The 15,867-nt window shown below is 41.3% G+C and overlaps 1 protein-coding gene across 4 annotated transcripts in view; it reads left to right on the forward strand.

The window, feature by feature from the left end:
* The window catches only part of TOX (thymocyte selection associated high mobility group box), a 295,231-nt gene extending 287,461 nt beyond the window's left edge, over positions 1-7,770 (forward strand). For 2 of the 4 annotated variants that reach the window (XM_006113630.4, XM_075920650.1), the window contains 3 exons: positions 3,288-3,439; positions 4,192-4,266; positions 5,798-7,770. In XM_006113630.4, coding sequence (XP_006113692.2) covers positions 3,288-3,439; positions 4,192-4,266; positions 5,798-5,834 — 264 coding nt within the window. In that variant the 3' untranslated portion in view covers positions 5,835-7,770. Of the gene's footprint in view, positions 1-3,287; positions 3,440-4,191; positions 4,317-5,797 lie in introns of all 4 variants that reach the window. The other 2 variants (XM_075920651.1, XM_006113629.4) reach the window with 2 other exon arrangements.
* The last annotated feature ends 8,097 nt before the right edge of the window (positions 7,771-15,867 follow it).

A 15,867-nucleotide genomic window follows, 5' to 3' on the forward strand; every position in this document is an offset into this window, starting at 1 on the left:
TTGACTTCCACTTTTTAAAATATGTTTTTTTATCTCCCACTGCTTCTTTTACTTGGTTGTTATGCTATGGTGGCACTTTTTTGGTTCTCTTACTGTGTTTTTTAATTTGGGGAATACATTTTAATTGGGCCTCTATGATGGTGTCTTTCAAAAGTTTTCATGCAGTTTGCAGAGATTTTACTTTTGTCACTGTACCTTTTAATTTCTGTTTAAACAACTTCCTCATTTTTTGTGTAGTTCCCCTTTCTGATGTTAAATGCTACAGTGTTGGGCTGCTGAGGTGTTTTTTTCACCACAGGAATGTTACAGTTTATTACATTATGGTCACTGTTTCTAAGCGGTCCAGTTATATTTACTTCTTGAATCAGATCCTGTGCTCCGCTTAGGACTAAATCAAGAATAGCCTCTCCCCTTGTGGGTTCCAAAACCATCTGCTCCAAGAAGCAGTCATTTAAGCAGTCAAGAAATTTTATCTCTTCATCCCGTCCTGAGGTGACGTGTACCTAGTCAATATGGGGATAGTTCAAATCCCCCACTATTATTGGGTTTTTTTATTTTGATAGCCTCTCTAATCTCCCTTAGCATTTCACAGTCACTATCACTGTCCTGATCAGGTGGTCGATAATATATCCCTACTGCTATATTCTTATTACTGGAGTGTGGAATTACTATCCATAGAGATTCTATGGAACATTTAGGCCCATTTAAGATTTTTACTTCATTTGATTCTACATTTTCTTTCATGTATAGTGCCACTTCCCCACCAGCACAACTTGTTCTATCCTTCCGATATATTTTGTACCCTGGTATGACTGTGTCCCATTGATTGTCATTCCACCAAGTTTCCGTGATGTTTATTATATCAATATCCTCCTTTAAAACTAGGCACTCTAGTTCACCCATATTATTATTTAGACTTCTAGCATTTGTGTATATGCACTTTAAAAATGTGTCACTATTTATCTGTCTGCCATTTCCTGATGTGTTAGACTCTTTTTCATTTGATTCTGTCTCTGATAAAAATCAATGGGAATTTTGCTCAATTAAAGATCATAGAATATTGCACCCTTATTGTTTGTAATTATGAAGCATTATTTATATTCCAGTAGTGCCTCAAGTAGGTTATCCCACAACCTATCCACCATTAGTTGGACAGTGGTTTGCAATCATCCCTCACAGTATAAGTAGATTTTCTGGTAGGATTTGAAAGAGAAAATGGAGAGCTTGGTATGCATAGTGTGGAAGAAGGTCTGGAGAAGATTGTAGGAGAAGTGGATAAGATGGTGATCATTTTTGGTGGAATAATGTGGGGGCATGATAAGACATCAGATAAGCAGGTGGAACAGAGCTCTAAAAAGCTTTGAAGGTATTAATAAGAAACTCAAATGTAATACAGTGAAAAACAGGGAGCCAGTGGAATGATTTGAAGAGGGAAGTGACATTTTGTTTTTAAAAGAGGTTCTTTCTTAGGGGCCAAACAGCAACTAAAAATCTTTTTCTTTCTTTCCTTCTTTCTTAATTACTTAGGGTATGTCTACACTACCACCCTAGTTCGAACTAGGGTGGTTAATGTAGGCAACCGGAGTTGCAAATGAAGCCCGTGATTTGAATTTCCCGGGCTTCATTTGCATATTGCCGGGCGCCGCCATTTTTAAATGTCCGCTAGTTTGGACTCCGTGCCCGCGGCTACACGCGGCACAAACTCCACGAGGAGTAACGGCAGTTTGGAATAGGAAGCCTAGTCCGAACTACCTAGTTTGTGCTGCGTGTAGCCGCGGGCACGGAGTCCAAACTAGCGGACATTTAAAAATGGCGGCGCCCGGCAATATGCAAATGAAGCCCGGGAAATTCAAATCCCGGGCTTCATTTGCAACTCCGGTTGCCTACATTAACCACCCTAGTTCGAACTAGGGTGTTAGTGTAGACATACCCTTACTTACATGGCTTATTTATTAAATCAGAAATAGGAAATAAATCTCCCCAGCAGCCTTTCCTATGAAAAAGAATATATAAAGCAACCACCTACAAAACACTTAAACTAAAAAGTCATTCATTTAGGCACAAGTATGCCATATATTAACTCTGGCCAGAAAGAGTGGATTTTCAAACTAAATATGTTAGACCAGATTCAACCTTTGCTTTAGCAGGTGCACCTCCTATTGACTTCAGTGGGAATTTTATCTGCTTGCCCGAGTACTGAGTTTGATCTGAATTTTCTTCCAGCAACCACAAGTTGGTTTAATATTACATTCATATGTTCTTAACTATGAAGTACTTCTAACCTTATGGAAACATTCTTTATGTTTATTTAGGATATTCTTAGTATATTAAATCAATACATGGTGCCCTTGAAATTCTAACAACTCTCTTAGTTTTGAAAGACAGTTTAAACATGCTAGTATATTGAAAGAATATGCCAAAAACCATTATCGCTTGTCAGTTACTATATATATATATATATATATATATATATATATTTGCATTCTCTGTTTGTTTCCTCTTCTTGTTGGTTTCAAATAGCTTTTGCTACATTAGTGCAGCAACTGTTAAAAAGCTTTGGTTGAATTTTTGTTTAGTTGAGAAAGAAGTACAAATAAAAGACGAAGCAGATGGTCCCTTTGTGACTGAATGAAGAAAAAGGGTTTAGAGAACAATATGTGAATAGGTATAGTCTAATAAAACACTCAGCCACCTGCTGCCTGTATCCTTCAAAAAGATTCTGTTGCATATTCTGGGAATTAACTACTAGTGAATCCTTAGGTTTAATCAAAATGCAAAGTCTATGGCACAAACAGACTCACCTCCCCCTCCCCCATGTTGATTCAGTTGTCCTTTACTTTTCATTTGATTCTGTTCCATGGCTCTTAGTTCCAAGTGTGTAATTTAACAAGATAGTTCGTTTTGTTTCCCAAATCAAGTAAAACCATCCACACACATTCTACCTGTTTTAAGTTTGCCAAGGCAAAGGACTCTGAGGATATGTCTAGACAGAGGTGCAATTTCGGGATATTTCCGGTATCCTGAAATAGCTATTCTGCATCTTTTAAACAAGACACTGTATAATGCCTATATAGAAAGTGCCAAATTTCTAAATAAGCTATTTCGAAATACACTCAAAATAAGCCACACAATTTGCATAGCTCAAATTGCATAGCTCATTTCAAGCTATGGGTACAGTGTAGACACACCCTGACATTTTGCTCTACACGTGCTACTTTAAAAAGATTTTTGTACCTAAACTGTTGCTCAGTTTATTGTACATTGTATTGGCTTCCTTTTTCTTATAGGGATTTACTCTTCAACCTGATTATCAGAATATCATCAACCCAACATCTACAGCTGCACAAGTTGTCACTCAAGCAATGGAGTATGTTCGTTCAGGGTGCAGAAATCCTCCAGCACAGACTGTGGACTGGAATAATGACTACTGCAGTAATGGGTAAGCAGCCAATGAATGCCACCTTGTGTTGAGCCACCTTTATGACACGAATGTCTGGCATGGGGCAAGAAATAACTCTGTTGCCTGTTTCTCTACTGTTTTGGGTTTTGTTATTGTTTTTTTTTAAAGAAGGGGATAGATATTGGTGCTGTATTTATTTAGCAACTGAAGTACTGTATGAAAGCAAGTGTTCAACAATTATATTATTAAAGATTGCTATTGCTTTATTTCAAATAAATGCATGTTACTTGCCAGAAAACTGCAATTTGATAATTAAAGGATAAAATTGGGAGAGCCAGATCATTCTCTCCTGTTTGGCCAGGGCTGTGCCAACAGGGAAATGTGTCAACGCTTCCCTCATAGAATTTTCTTACAAATTTTTCCATCACTGGGTGGAATTTTCTCCCCAATGGGACGAGGCCCATGATGCTCAGATACTACACAGAACCTACACAGAACCAAAAAGAATGAATCTCAGGAGATGTACCAGAGGCACAGGGTGTGTCTACACAGCAAAGAAAACCCCAGCAGCCAACTCAGGCTTGCTGGGGTCAGGCTGTGGGGCCCTTTCATTGCTGTGTTGGCTTCTGAGCTCAGGCTGCAGTCTAGGCTGTGGGAAGGTCCCAGACATCAGGCTAAAGCCCAAACCTGGAAGTCTACATAGCAATGAAATAGCCTCAGTGTCATCCTATACCACAGAAGCCCTATACCTCTACCAAGGCTCTGGTGCCTCTTAATACCCTCTCCTCTAGATCCCATGCAGCACAACTTCAATGGAACCATGATGACAGACTTCTGAGGCTACTCCAGGAATCCCTGACATGTTGGTGGGTGGCAGGTGACAATTTTCTGTGAATTCCCCACCAGTCTTCAGCAGGTAGTTGCAGTGCCTAATATGCTCAGATTCCTAGCCTGCCTCTTCCTAACCTCTGGCATGCCTCCCCACCACAGAGGTAGCTAACAGCCCCTCTTCACATCATATATAGTCCAGTACAGCATTTCTCAAACTATGGTCTGTGGCCCGATACCGGTCCATGGAAAAAAAATACCAGGCATCAGAAATATTTTTGCAAGAGAGCCCGCCTCGCTGCCCCCAGTCCCCAAGATGCAAGCCACGCTGATGCTACCTCCAGGGACCACAGAGGTAGTGCAGGCTTCCTGATGGGTCATGGGGGCAGTTCTGCAGCTGCACGCCAGGTCCCGGAAGTGCAGAGGCTGCTCTCCCCCCTACACCAACAGTCAGCGCAATACCTAAAATGCTGGTTCATCATGCATGGGGACTTTGTTCCCTTGCTGCCTTCCTGTGTGTAGGGGAGTGGGTGCGGATCCAGGATTGCGCCGGCTCTGGCTGCTCAGTCGGCACATGGGGAGCAGAGGAGCAAGGTGCGCGCTGCCCGAGCAGTTGGGGATGGCGTGGTCTGGGACTCCCCCTACCCCACGCAGGAAAGCATCAGGCATGCAATGGACCAGCGTGTCAGGTACCGTGCCGCTGATTGGGGGACGGGGGAGCAGCCCATGCACTTCCTGGGCCTTGGCAATTACAGGATCCCCAGGTATTGGTCCCTGTCCCCTCCCCCCCCAGACTCCCACAAGTACCCTGCCCCAGCACCCACAAGCACCCTGTCTCCTGCCCCAGCACTCATTGGCACCCTTCCCCAGAACTCTGTCCCAGCATACACAAGCACAGTTGGGGCCACATTAGTGAGGTTTGAGGAGTTTGGAGGGGTTGTGTTTTTTTATCTCACGTGTGTGGCCCCGACTGACTTTTCTGTGGTTTAAAGTTGGCACTGGGGCTTTGGGAGGACCAGAAACAATGTATTTGCATATTCATCATTTGCTTAATGAATATGCAAATATGTAAATACATGTTACCGGTCCTCCAAAAGCTCTTGAATGGATTTATTGGTCCCCGGTGTCAAAACGTTTTGGAACCCCTGGTCCAGTACAAATAGGTGGCAATCTATGTACAGAGAGCACCTTCACTAGCCGGGAAACAATAGTTCTGAGCTTGGCTCGGCCACAACCTTCCTGTGTCATCTTGAGGCAGTCACTTAATCTTTCTTCACTTCAGTTTCCTTATCTGAAAATGGGGACCATAACATTTCCCTACCTCGCTGGGTGTTGGGAGGCTGTGTCAGTCAGCTAGTACACTTTCTTGGAGATTCTCCAGTAGTGCTATGGAGGTAAACATGATAGCATTTGTATTGTTTTTGTTATGGCAGTACAACCAGTACTTTAGTGGGATGGCTTAAACTAGCGGTGCCCAAAATATGACAGATTTCTTTCTTGTGAGATGACAGGACTAATTAAAACGTGAAAGGTTTAAAAATAGTGTTTGCTCTGTTTCTTTTTTAACAGGGGCATGCAGAGGGACAAAGCACTGTACCTTACCTGAAAATCTGGAAAACCTCTCCTTTCTGCTGAGGATTGCAGGGAAGTCTTTTCATCACAGATTGCTTTATGCAGTCAAGGCAGTTCTGCATTTTATTAGAAAATACAAGTTGCTAAGCACTTAGGACTATTTGAGCTTGTGGGTCACCCACTCTGGAAAAAAAATAGTCTTGCTTTTTTCTTTCTTTTTTATTTTTTTTTTCTCAGAGCTCCTTTAACGGACATTGCTTTTCTTCTTTCCTGAAGGAAAATTGGACTACTCAGATTTTATGTTGGTTTTTGCTGTGAAGTGCTGCGCTAGTAACTGCCTTAGCAACTGTAGATAAAAGTCCTGGATTTTCCATTGGTTTTCATAATGGGTGTTTATATGAAACTACTAAAGACTTTTTAAATGGCTTGATGTAGCAGTCATAGCAAGTTTGTAAATAGCATCTATGTTACACTCTCCTAGAGTATAAAATGTGAATGTTTTTTGTAGCTAATTGTAATTGAAACTGGCTCACAATAGGGGTTAAATTGGCAAACATTCATATTTTTACTTCATTTTTAAACAACTGACTAATAGTTCTATATTTTCAAAGTATTTGGAAAAAAAATAGTATTCCCAAATGATGTTAATTAAAAATATTGGCTTTGTCTCATTAAATAGATAAAAGGGTAAAAAAAACTAGTCTTGGGAAAGAGCAAACACATTTATTTTATACTGCCTAAAAATGCTTTTTTTAAAGAAATCACTTTATGTGTTATGGTTAGTAAACATCATTTAAATCCTTTTATGTGTAAAACTGCCAAATGCTTACTTGATATTTTATTAGATGCAGAAACAGATTGGAGACAGCTAAATTATAACCTTTACACATGGCTATGTATTATTGTTTCTTCATACTGTGTCTGTATTTAATCTTTTTTTTTAATGGAACCTGTTGCGCCTATTTATGAAATAATAAATATAGGTGTTTGTAAGTAAATTTGTTAGCATTTTAAAGAGGTTTCTTTGTGTTAACTTTTGCTGGCAAAAATTATTCACAACTGATGTGAATACTTTATTTAGTTTTTCAATTACATGAATCAAGCCAAACCTGCTTTTTCTGGCAGAAGATAAAAGTACCCAACACTTATTTCTGCATTTCTTTTGTTGGTGGAAAATGGAAAAAAATATTTTAAACAGTTCCCTTTTTAATGCATTGTAACTGGGAGTTGCCCAAAATGAACTCCTAAGGCTAAATAAAACAAATGGTACCGTCTTTTAAATGATGCTTCTTGGAGCTCAATCAGTTTTGGGTAATCAGTAAAATGAAATAAAAATAAATAAACTGGAAAAGGGAGCAAACATGCTTCAGCCATTTTATAACGAATGCAAAAGGTCTTGTAATAAGAGATGAGTGACTTTACTCTGAGCTGAGGAGGGTATCACAAATACTTGGTAAAATGCGAAGTGAGTAACAAGGCAGTAGGATAAGGAGCAAGAAAGCCAAAATAGAGCATTCTCAAGGTTTTAAATCAGGGATAGCTAGGAAAACATATTACTGAAGGATGTCAACTGGGATGCCTGTCCAGTTGATGATGAAGAATACCACTGATTTGTCTTTCCTGTGTGAAATAAAAATAGCAATTCTGATTCACTATATATTGTGTACTCCAGTCAAACTTTTTTAAAAAAACATATGGTACAGTATGCTTGCTTTGGAATGATTTTAGGCAATGTACAACCTGAATCACTTGAGCATGTAATAACTAATAAATAATGCAGATCAGATGTGATTACTCAAATGACTGTAGCTGAGCGCTCTAATTTTCCTGTCTTGGAACTGTATAAGAACTCGTGATTAAGTTCACAGTTTATTGTTTGTCTGTTTAGTACTTTAGAAATATACCAGCACTGCTAATTACCCAATGTCTTCTATTTATTATATTATAATAAACTACATTTTCCACTTTCATCAGTTCTAAAATGAGAAGATAATTACTGGGGATGGGAAAAATCAGCTATAACTTTGACAGGCAGATTTTTTTCTTTTATGAAAAAGATCTGTGTTACCTTAATCTTTTTAGAGCAGCTGTGCAGACAAGGTGTAAAAGTTGTTAATTACAGTATCCAAGCAGAATTCAAAATACAAGCAAAAATTAATGTAAATAAAAAATGCACCATGAATAAAATACTTATTCTGTATGAAATCACTGCTACTTGGTCTTAGTCTTTAAGAGCTTGAGCCTACAACATGCTGAGCACTCTGGCCCACAAAGTAGTTAAGTCCATGCTTGACTTTAAGCACATTAGTTCAGGTTGGACCTCCGTGGTCCAGCACTCTTGGACCTGATCCATCCCGGATGAGGGATTTTGCCGGATCAGGGAAGTTCATTTCTGGGCCCACCCCAGTCACTACCCACCCCCCAGCCATGGCCTCGCTGCCAGTCTCCCAGCCAGCTTCCCCCTGCCACCGGGCCCTCCATATGCAGGTTCCTTTCCCCACTGTGGCAGCCCTGCTGCCGGCATACACAGCCACACTGCCAGGCTCCATCCCTGCACGGCAGCCCCCTGCTGGGGTCCAGTTGCGCCGCTGGGCAGCAAACCGTGCTTGGGCTTTAGCCTCACTGGGCAGCCCCGCTGCTTCCCGGGCTCACCAGGCATTTTTGCTGCACGGCTGTGGGGCTGCTGGTCTTTTTGCTATGCTGCTGAGCAGCCCCACTCCCAGATTTCTGGCCCCACCATCAAGCAGCCCTGGGGTCAGGCTTCTGGCCCCGTGGGGCAGCTGCGCTGCCTTGCAGTTCTTCCAGGCAGCTGAGTCACTTGGCTTTAGCAGGGCTACCGGGTTCTTGGTTGTGCTTCCAGGTGGCCCCCACTGTCTCCCAGTCTCGCAGGGCAGTTTCGCTGCTTGGCTCCAGTCCCGCTGCCTTCTGTACCCCACTCTCATAGTGTTGGCACTGGGCAACAGCCCTACTGCTGGGCTCCTGGTTTCACTGCCACAGTGCAGCCCCGCCAATGGTCTCTAGCCCCGCTGCAGAGCTCCCAGCCACCAGCCCTCCACTGGGACTCTGGTCCTGGGACATCCATGGTCCTGCCAGACCAGAGATGTTGCCAGACCAGATAGTCCCAGTTAAGAGAGGTTAATCAACCTGCAGTTCACACTGATTGCAGTGGGAGTTCTGAGCCTGAAACTGGTAGGGGCCTGGCCTTTAGAAAGAGTGGCAGTGTTTATCTTGTCTACATGGGATTCACCTTGAAATGCCTGAGTCCACAAGCAGCCTGTTTTTAAACGAATGTGTTTGTCTTCTTATGTTGAAGTAAGTAATCTTCCTAAGAACAGGAGTGAATCCATTGTGTCGTGAGTGTGTTTGTGTTAAGGTTCATGTGGACACACTCCTGACTATTCCATGTCTGACTCCAACTACCCTCTCATGTTGCATTGCTTCACATGTAGCTCAGCCTGTCTTGGGTGCCCTCCACTGCTTCAGGGTCATCTTGAGTGGATGTCATCTCTCCTTTCAAATGCTGGCAGGCAGACAGGAGTGCCTTTTTTCAGTATCAAGATAGGTATGTGAACTCACTGCCAGTTAACGGCCATGCCCCCTAAGCCATGCCCCACAAGCCTAGGATATCTTTAGAAATTCTGGCCTAGATTGCCCTCTTTGGAGAGCTTCATATTCATCCTATCTGGACAAGAACTACTGGGACTGAATATATATTAGTGGATACTAGGAGATGAATCATAAATTAATAGATGCTAGGAGGGAATTTTTTATATGAACTCTCAGCACAAGAATGGCTATAGTTTCTGGGAGACATCCATCCCAGTGTACCACAAGAAAAATCACAAATCATAGAGCTAAGTGGTAAAACATTGCACCATGGAAAATGTGCTCATAATACTGAGCAGTTAATTTAAAGGAGGACAGAACTGCATAGGGGCCGTGAATAAGGATAAACATACCTTAAACCAACATAGAAAGCTGTGTAGATGCATTTCAATTCATTATAGTGAAATCACTGCACTTGAAGTGACCAGACTGGATCAAAGTAACTACCTTGTGTTCATCATATGGCCATAGCTGCAGAGAAAAAATAGAGGTTTGAAGCTACAATTGGCAGATATGAAAGGTCAATAGCAGACACTTTGAGTATGGAGGCAAACAATGAAAGTCAGCCCTTGTAACAGGTGATACTCCATGGAAGTCTATGGTGTTACAACCCTTACTCCAGCTCAGGAATGCTCAGATAAGGCACATATATAGAGCCAAGTGCTAGGTAAAGAATACAGAAATAAAAACAACCTATCAATTAACACTATGAAACTAAGATAAATAACGCAAACTTGACTAAGGCATCTAACTTGACGTCAAAATGACAAACATCATAGGAGATCAAGTCTTCCATTACAGCCAATTAACAACCATTTTCATTCCAACAATTTATAAAAGGCAATAACCACTGTTATTGCCAGAATCCTGTGGGGTTGCCCCATAGACATGGAAGATTTGCCAGAAGGTAAACTCTTTAAATTCATCACTGATACATCCCCACAACTACCCAGCAGGTCCCCAGTCCTGCACTCATTGAAAGCAATGGGGGTTTAACAGATATTGGGCCTGATAGCCACTTTTCACAGTAAATTCCCTGGGAAGTGAGGGAAACACTCATTTTTAGCAAAGCCTGCTGGTGTGGCACAGGGGCCAAGGTCATCTACAGTGGGTCTTGAGTATTCATGCCTCCGAGCAACCCCCACGTCCCATTCTCTGAGTCCAATGGAGGGGGCCTTCACTGGGAAGGTAAAATAGCACCAGGCTTATCTGACCTATGGAATTGCAGCAGAGCTGGTGTGGGGACAATGAACATCAACCAGCCCCTGTCCAGCATGGGACCTCTAACTGACTGGCTCTCTCAACTTAATCCTCAGCCCTTCCATACCCCTCCTGACCCAGTGAGTGCCCTTGACATGCTCTGAAGGAACAGGGGTGGGAGGAGGGGAGCCAATGCCAGTTAGGCAGCTGACAGAGTGAAAAGTGACTGCAAGAAGTAGCTGTATGGTACACATCAGTGGACCTAATCCTTGGCCTCCTTTGTAATACATGGAATACACATGCAGCGTCATCACAGTAAGTATTTGATTCATTTAGTCTATTTGACTTTTCTGGCGATAGAAGAAAACATAAAGCACATGTCCTTCAGTTAGAGGGCATGGAGGGCTCTCGGCAGCTCGAAGGATTGAGCCCTGGCTTTGTAGCTACACTCCCATATTACAGAATTTGCCCTCCTTTCCAAAATCTTGTTTGGTTTTCTATAATCCAGCAGAACAATAAATCACAACTCAAACATAGTTCTTATTCCATAGACCAAGGGACAAGTGAGACTTGGAACATTTCAGAATCTGTCTCAGTAACTACCTAATTAAAGAAACCTACTAGTAACTGTACAGCCACATGGATCCTACAACTGTCAACATTTCACATTCTATTAAGGGTTTGTTTGGAAAGTCATTTTACAACGGAAATTTCATTCCCACTGATACGATGCAGAGAAACATAGGTAGCTAGAAATTTTTTTTTTAAAGCTTTCAGTTCTGAAAAAAGACTATGTGCACAAATCTACAGTATACTGCAGATCAGAGTCTTGCACACCGACAGTTGTATGTTTACAATGAGCCCAAGCATAATTGCTCTGATGGGCTGTCAAGGAAAAGATTAATTTGGCAAAGATTAGTATTGACTTGCTGTTTATTAAGGCTTTTAAACAGCTGTATCTGGCACCATTCCTGTAAGTGCCTGTCATATCTGGAAATCAGGCTCACACCCGGGTGCTTGCCAGCTGTTACTAAACAATCTTATACCACTTTGAGTAGCTTTCTCCAGGCCAAATAGCAAGAAGAGCAAACTATTGCCAAATGAGTCTCTCTTTTTCTCTCTCTTTCTCCCTGCCTGTCACTTTTTTTGGGTTCTGAAAGCTAAAATGTCAGTTTATGGCTGATGGCTGAGCTGATAAGAGATACCGGAAGCCAGTAGGTGGTTAGAAAGGTGCTAGAAGAACATGGCCCACATGTAGGGAGTGGGTAATGCTGTTAGTCGCCTCCTGAACACAGATAAACCACAGTTTGCAACTGCTACATGCAAAGAGTTTTTAAAACTGTCGGAAACTGTGATCAAAGGTTTCTGAAAGACACAATTCCAAAATTAATGCTTCCTCAGGCTTTTGCGCAGGCACTATGGGCCATCGCAGATAAAGACAACAAATAGGGTAATATGAAAAAAGTATAGTAGATACCATTAATCTTCATAAAATAGCCAAGGGTTTCATCTACAATTCTTTCCCAGTCTGCAGATAACCAAAAGTCATAAAACATACACATTGTATATCTTGGGTCAATAAAAACCTGTAAAAAGAAAAATATAGACTGTTTTTTTAATGTCACTGAAAAGGCAGTTTAGCTTTTGTTATAGACCATAACTGATAGCTCAGAATGAAACAAATAATGCCAATGGAAAGAATACTATTCCACTGCAACTAAATGCCAATATCAATACCAATGTGTTACAATTAAAGTTGATTTGGCCTTTCCAATAGAACTCTGATTTGCTGGGATTAATCTCGACCTTTTCAAGTTGCATCAAGCTGAAATAAGTTGCCAGAACAGATGTGAATTTTGTATGCAAAGTAATCTAGTAACCCTTTGAACGCCAGCATTTTCCAGCAAGCCAGCCAGCCAGATGACTAGTTAGGATAGCTATGGAGAATAACTAGGGCATGCCCACAGCAAGCAAAGCTGAAGGATCCTCATCAGATGCAGTAGAAATCAGAACATTTCAAACTGGACCTGAAAAGCAATTTTTAACTAGGAGGGAAATAAGTTATTGGAAGAGCTTATCACAGAATCTAAATGAAGACTGTGTGTAGATATGCTCTAGTTCAGCCACAAGTTATGAGGCTCGATGATAGAATTACTGGGTGAAATTCTGACCAGAATGCTGCAGCAGGTCAGATAAAATTATTGTGATGTTTCTATATGGTATTACAATCTCTAAAGCTATGAGATCTTCCATTATTATAGGTTTTAGATGGTATTACAAATAGGTTTCCCCAAGAGCCACACAATAAATGGCCCCAGTTTTTAAAAATAAACTTTTGTTAACAGTTGGTTTTTACATGCTTTGGTAGCAAGAGTAAGCATTTTCAGAAGTGCCTGGTGTTAGCAGAGCTAAAGTGATCCATGTTCTTTTTATTTTTCCGGGGGAGCGAGGGAAGGAGAAGAATGGTAACAGCCAAGATATGCTCATTTTCATCATATTAGCCACATGCCAAATCTGCAAAGCAGCTGGGTATTACGGACTTTGCAAAGATGCAAACTGCTGACCTTTTTGTTACACTTTTATGTGAATGCAGTACTATATATCAACGGAATACAGGTGAGTATGCTCCACTTCTCAATGGAGCAAGTGTGTTTTCTGATTCCTATACATTCAAAAATAAAGGGTATTCAACAGTATAATTAGCACGTAATATTTGATATTTCAATAGTTCCTTTGCTCCAGAGATCTGTAAGCCATTAATCATTCAGAAGCTAAGTGTCACAGCACCCTGAGGAGGTAAGTATGTAGTAGTATACCTGTGTTACAGAAGGATAAACTGAGAGCATACGGTGTTTAAGGCAAAAAGTTTACATAGCAAGTTAGTGGTAGACCAGGTCAGAATTCAGGAGTTCTAAAGTCCCCTACTTAAATCATTTAGGTCACACTTCTCCGTTCATTTTAAAAAACTTTATTAAGAAAAAAGAAGGAAATTAGTATAGATTGCCAGCTCCAAAGGTTCAGAACTCCAGAGTTAGATCTCTCGCATAATCTTGGTGAGTCTCTATCTTTGCCTCCTGTTTTATTTTGTTAATCTTTAAGGTGCAATCAAGTGACAGTTTCAAGTTTTTCTCTGCAACTCTGAGGGCTCAAAGCTTCATTTTGAAAAAAGAGGAAATGGGGATTCTCAGAAAATCACTTGTGCCCAGGTGCTTGGACTTACACATCAACCCTCAATAAATTCAAAATTAAAGTATGGGAGTTGGCAACACAGAGAGCTGCCACCTGCAAGTAAGATGCAAATTTCTTGTGCAAATATCAGTCTGGCATAGCTCTTTCTGGAGTAAGGGGAGTTTGTACCATGGAGGCAGCTGATTTGCCACATGTGGGAGGGAGGGAGATCTTCAGAGAGAATGGTTGTATGATCCACACCTTGGTTGGGAGAAGATCCAGGCAGGTCATGGGGAAACTATCTGGCCTTAAGTATAGACTCATAATTTGTCCCACGATTAGGATAGGAAGTGATGCTCTAGTCATTGGTTAATTCCTGTCAAACACAAATTGTCTCATGTACTACAGTAACTCATACTATTTTAACTCTGGGTTTCGCAGCTTGGTTTTACAAGAACAGAAAAAGCAAAAGTGAATGTCATTCTGTGTAATAGTTTCCTGTGGAGGTTTATTTAAGGGAAAAACCCTCCTAAACATCTCATCCCCCTCCCCAACCCCGAGCCACTGCCTAAACCCAGTATGCTCAGCAGTTTCCAGAAATTAATTTGGCTTCTTTTCTGGGAGCACAAACCTTCATGCAAAGACAGCTCTTCAAATGGAGATAATTTTAGTTGCCAATGCAAAGCTAATTGGCCTGATCATGCACTCTGGTGAGTAGAACCACAGATAAATGAGAGGAAAGAAACAGAAGTTTCTGTTCTTAATGTATAGCAGTCAATAGACGTCTCTGAGGGCTTCCATACGTGACTTCACATTTTAATGCCTTTCCACCAACAGATGGTTTAGATAAAACCTATTAGTTTCGTTTGTGCAAATGGTTTCATAAAAAATGCCTATTTTTAATGTTTTTACCTCAGGGTTTGGATTTAACATTTTTTGCAGAAGTTTTGCTAGTGTGTAATACTTTAATCATCATCATTCTTGTCAACAAATAAGTGTTCCTCCCAGAATATGTCTGCTGAGTCCTCTGAAATGGAATTTATGTCACAAAAGTGTGTTAAAATTACTTTGTGCATTTGATGTATGTATCTTTTCACACAACCTTTGCGTGTTTGCAATTTTCCATGAGGTTAGTTATGATCGTTTTAGTTTCTGCATAAGTAGCATGTATGCTCTGTCAAACATAATGATGCAAGCCCTTTATCTTGTGTTCCTTGCTTGATGGCATTACTTTGAAGAATATGTTCAGTGTGGGAACACTGGAGAGAGTGCTTAACTGGAAATCCCTAAGTACTCTTACAGGCAAAATCCTGCCCATCTCTGGAGTCACAGACGTTGCTCTGACACCTAAACTAGTATAGCTCTGCTATGTGCCAGGCTAGATTTGAAGAGGAAATGCAGAGGTTGTTCCAGCTCTGTGGAATCGCCTTCCATTGCCTGGGGGCAATGCAGAGTTGAGCCAGGTAAAAGGTCAGAGGACTTCTTCAGCCATTGGAATGAAATGGCTGTCACATGAAGGCAGCTGAGCCATTCTGGGGCTATGTCTAAACTCCGTTTTGTCCAGGGAATGCGTCTGCTCTTCCGCTTTTTTTGCAGAAGAGCAGACGTGCTCTTTCGGAAGTCCAGTCTTCCTCATTCTACGAGGAAGAAGGGCTCTTCCAAAAGAGGAGGTTTTTCTGAATTTTGGCCAGAGTAGACGGGCCAAATTTCAGAAAAGCCTCTCCCAACAAAACTATCGGAAAAAGGTACGCAAATTGTGGAGCACAATTTGCATACCTTTTTTCGAAAAAAACCCATAGTCTAGACATAGCCTGAGGCTTGAAGAGAAAAGAGTCCTGAGGAGACAACCCCCATCCCTGGTCCTTATTTGGGCTGGACACTGTGTCCAGGAGGTATGATGCTACAGCTAATAAAAAAGGTTAAACATAAATGAAATATTTCTCTTTCATCTCCCCATTGCCCTCTTTTTTTAAACTGTGACTCTCTTCAGACCCTTTTCTGGAAAATAATACTATTTGTGCAGGAGTAAAGCAATGAGGCCAACTTGGGAGCGAGCTGGAGGAGAGGTAATAGTATTTTACTTGTTATGAGGC

This window comes from Pelodiscus sinensis, chromosome 2 (genome assembly GCF_049634645.1).
Source record: "Pelodiscus sinensis isolate JC-2024 chromosome 2, ASM4963464v1, whole genome shotgun sequence".
NCBI classification, from domain to species: domain Eukaryota; kingdom Metazoa; phylum Chordata; order Testudines; family Trionychidae; genus Pelodiscus; species Pelodiscus sinensis.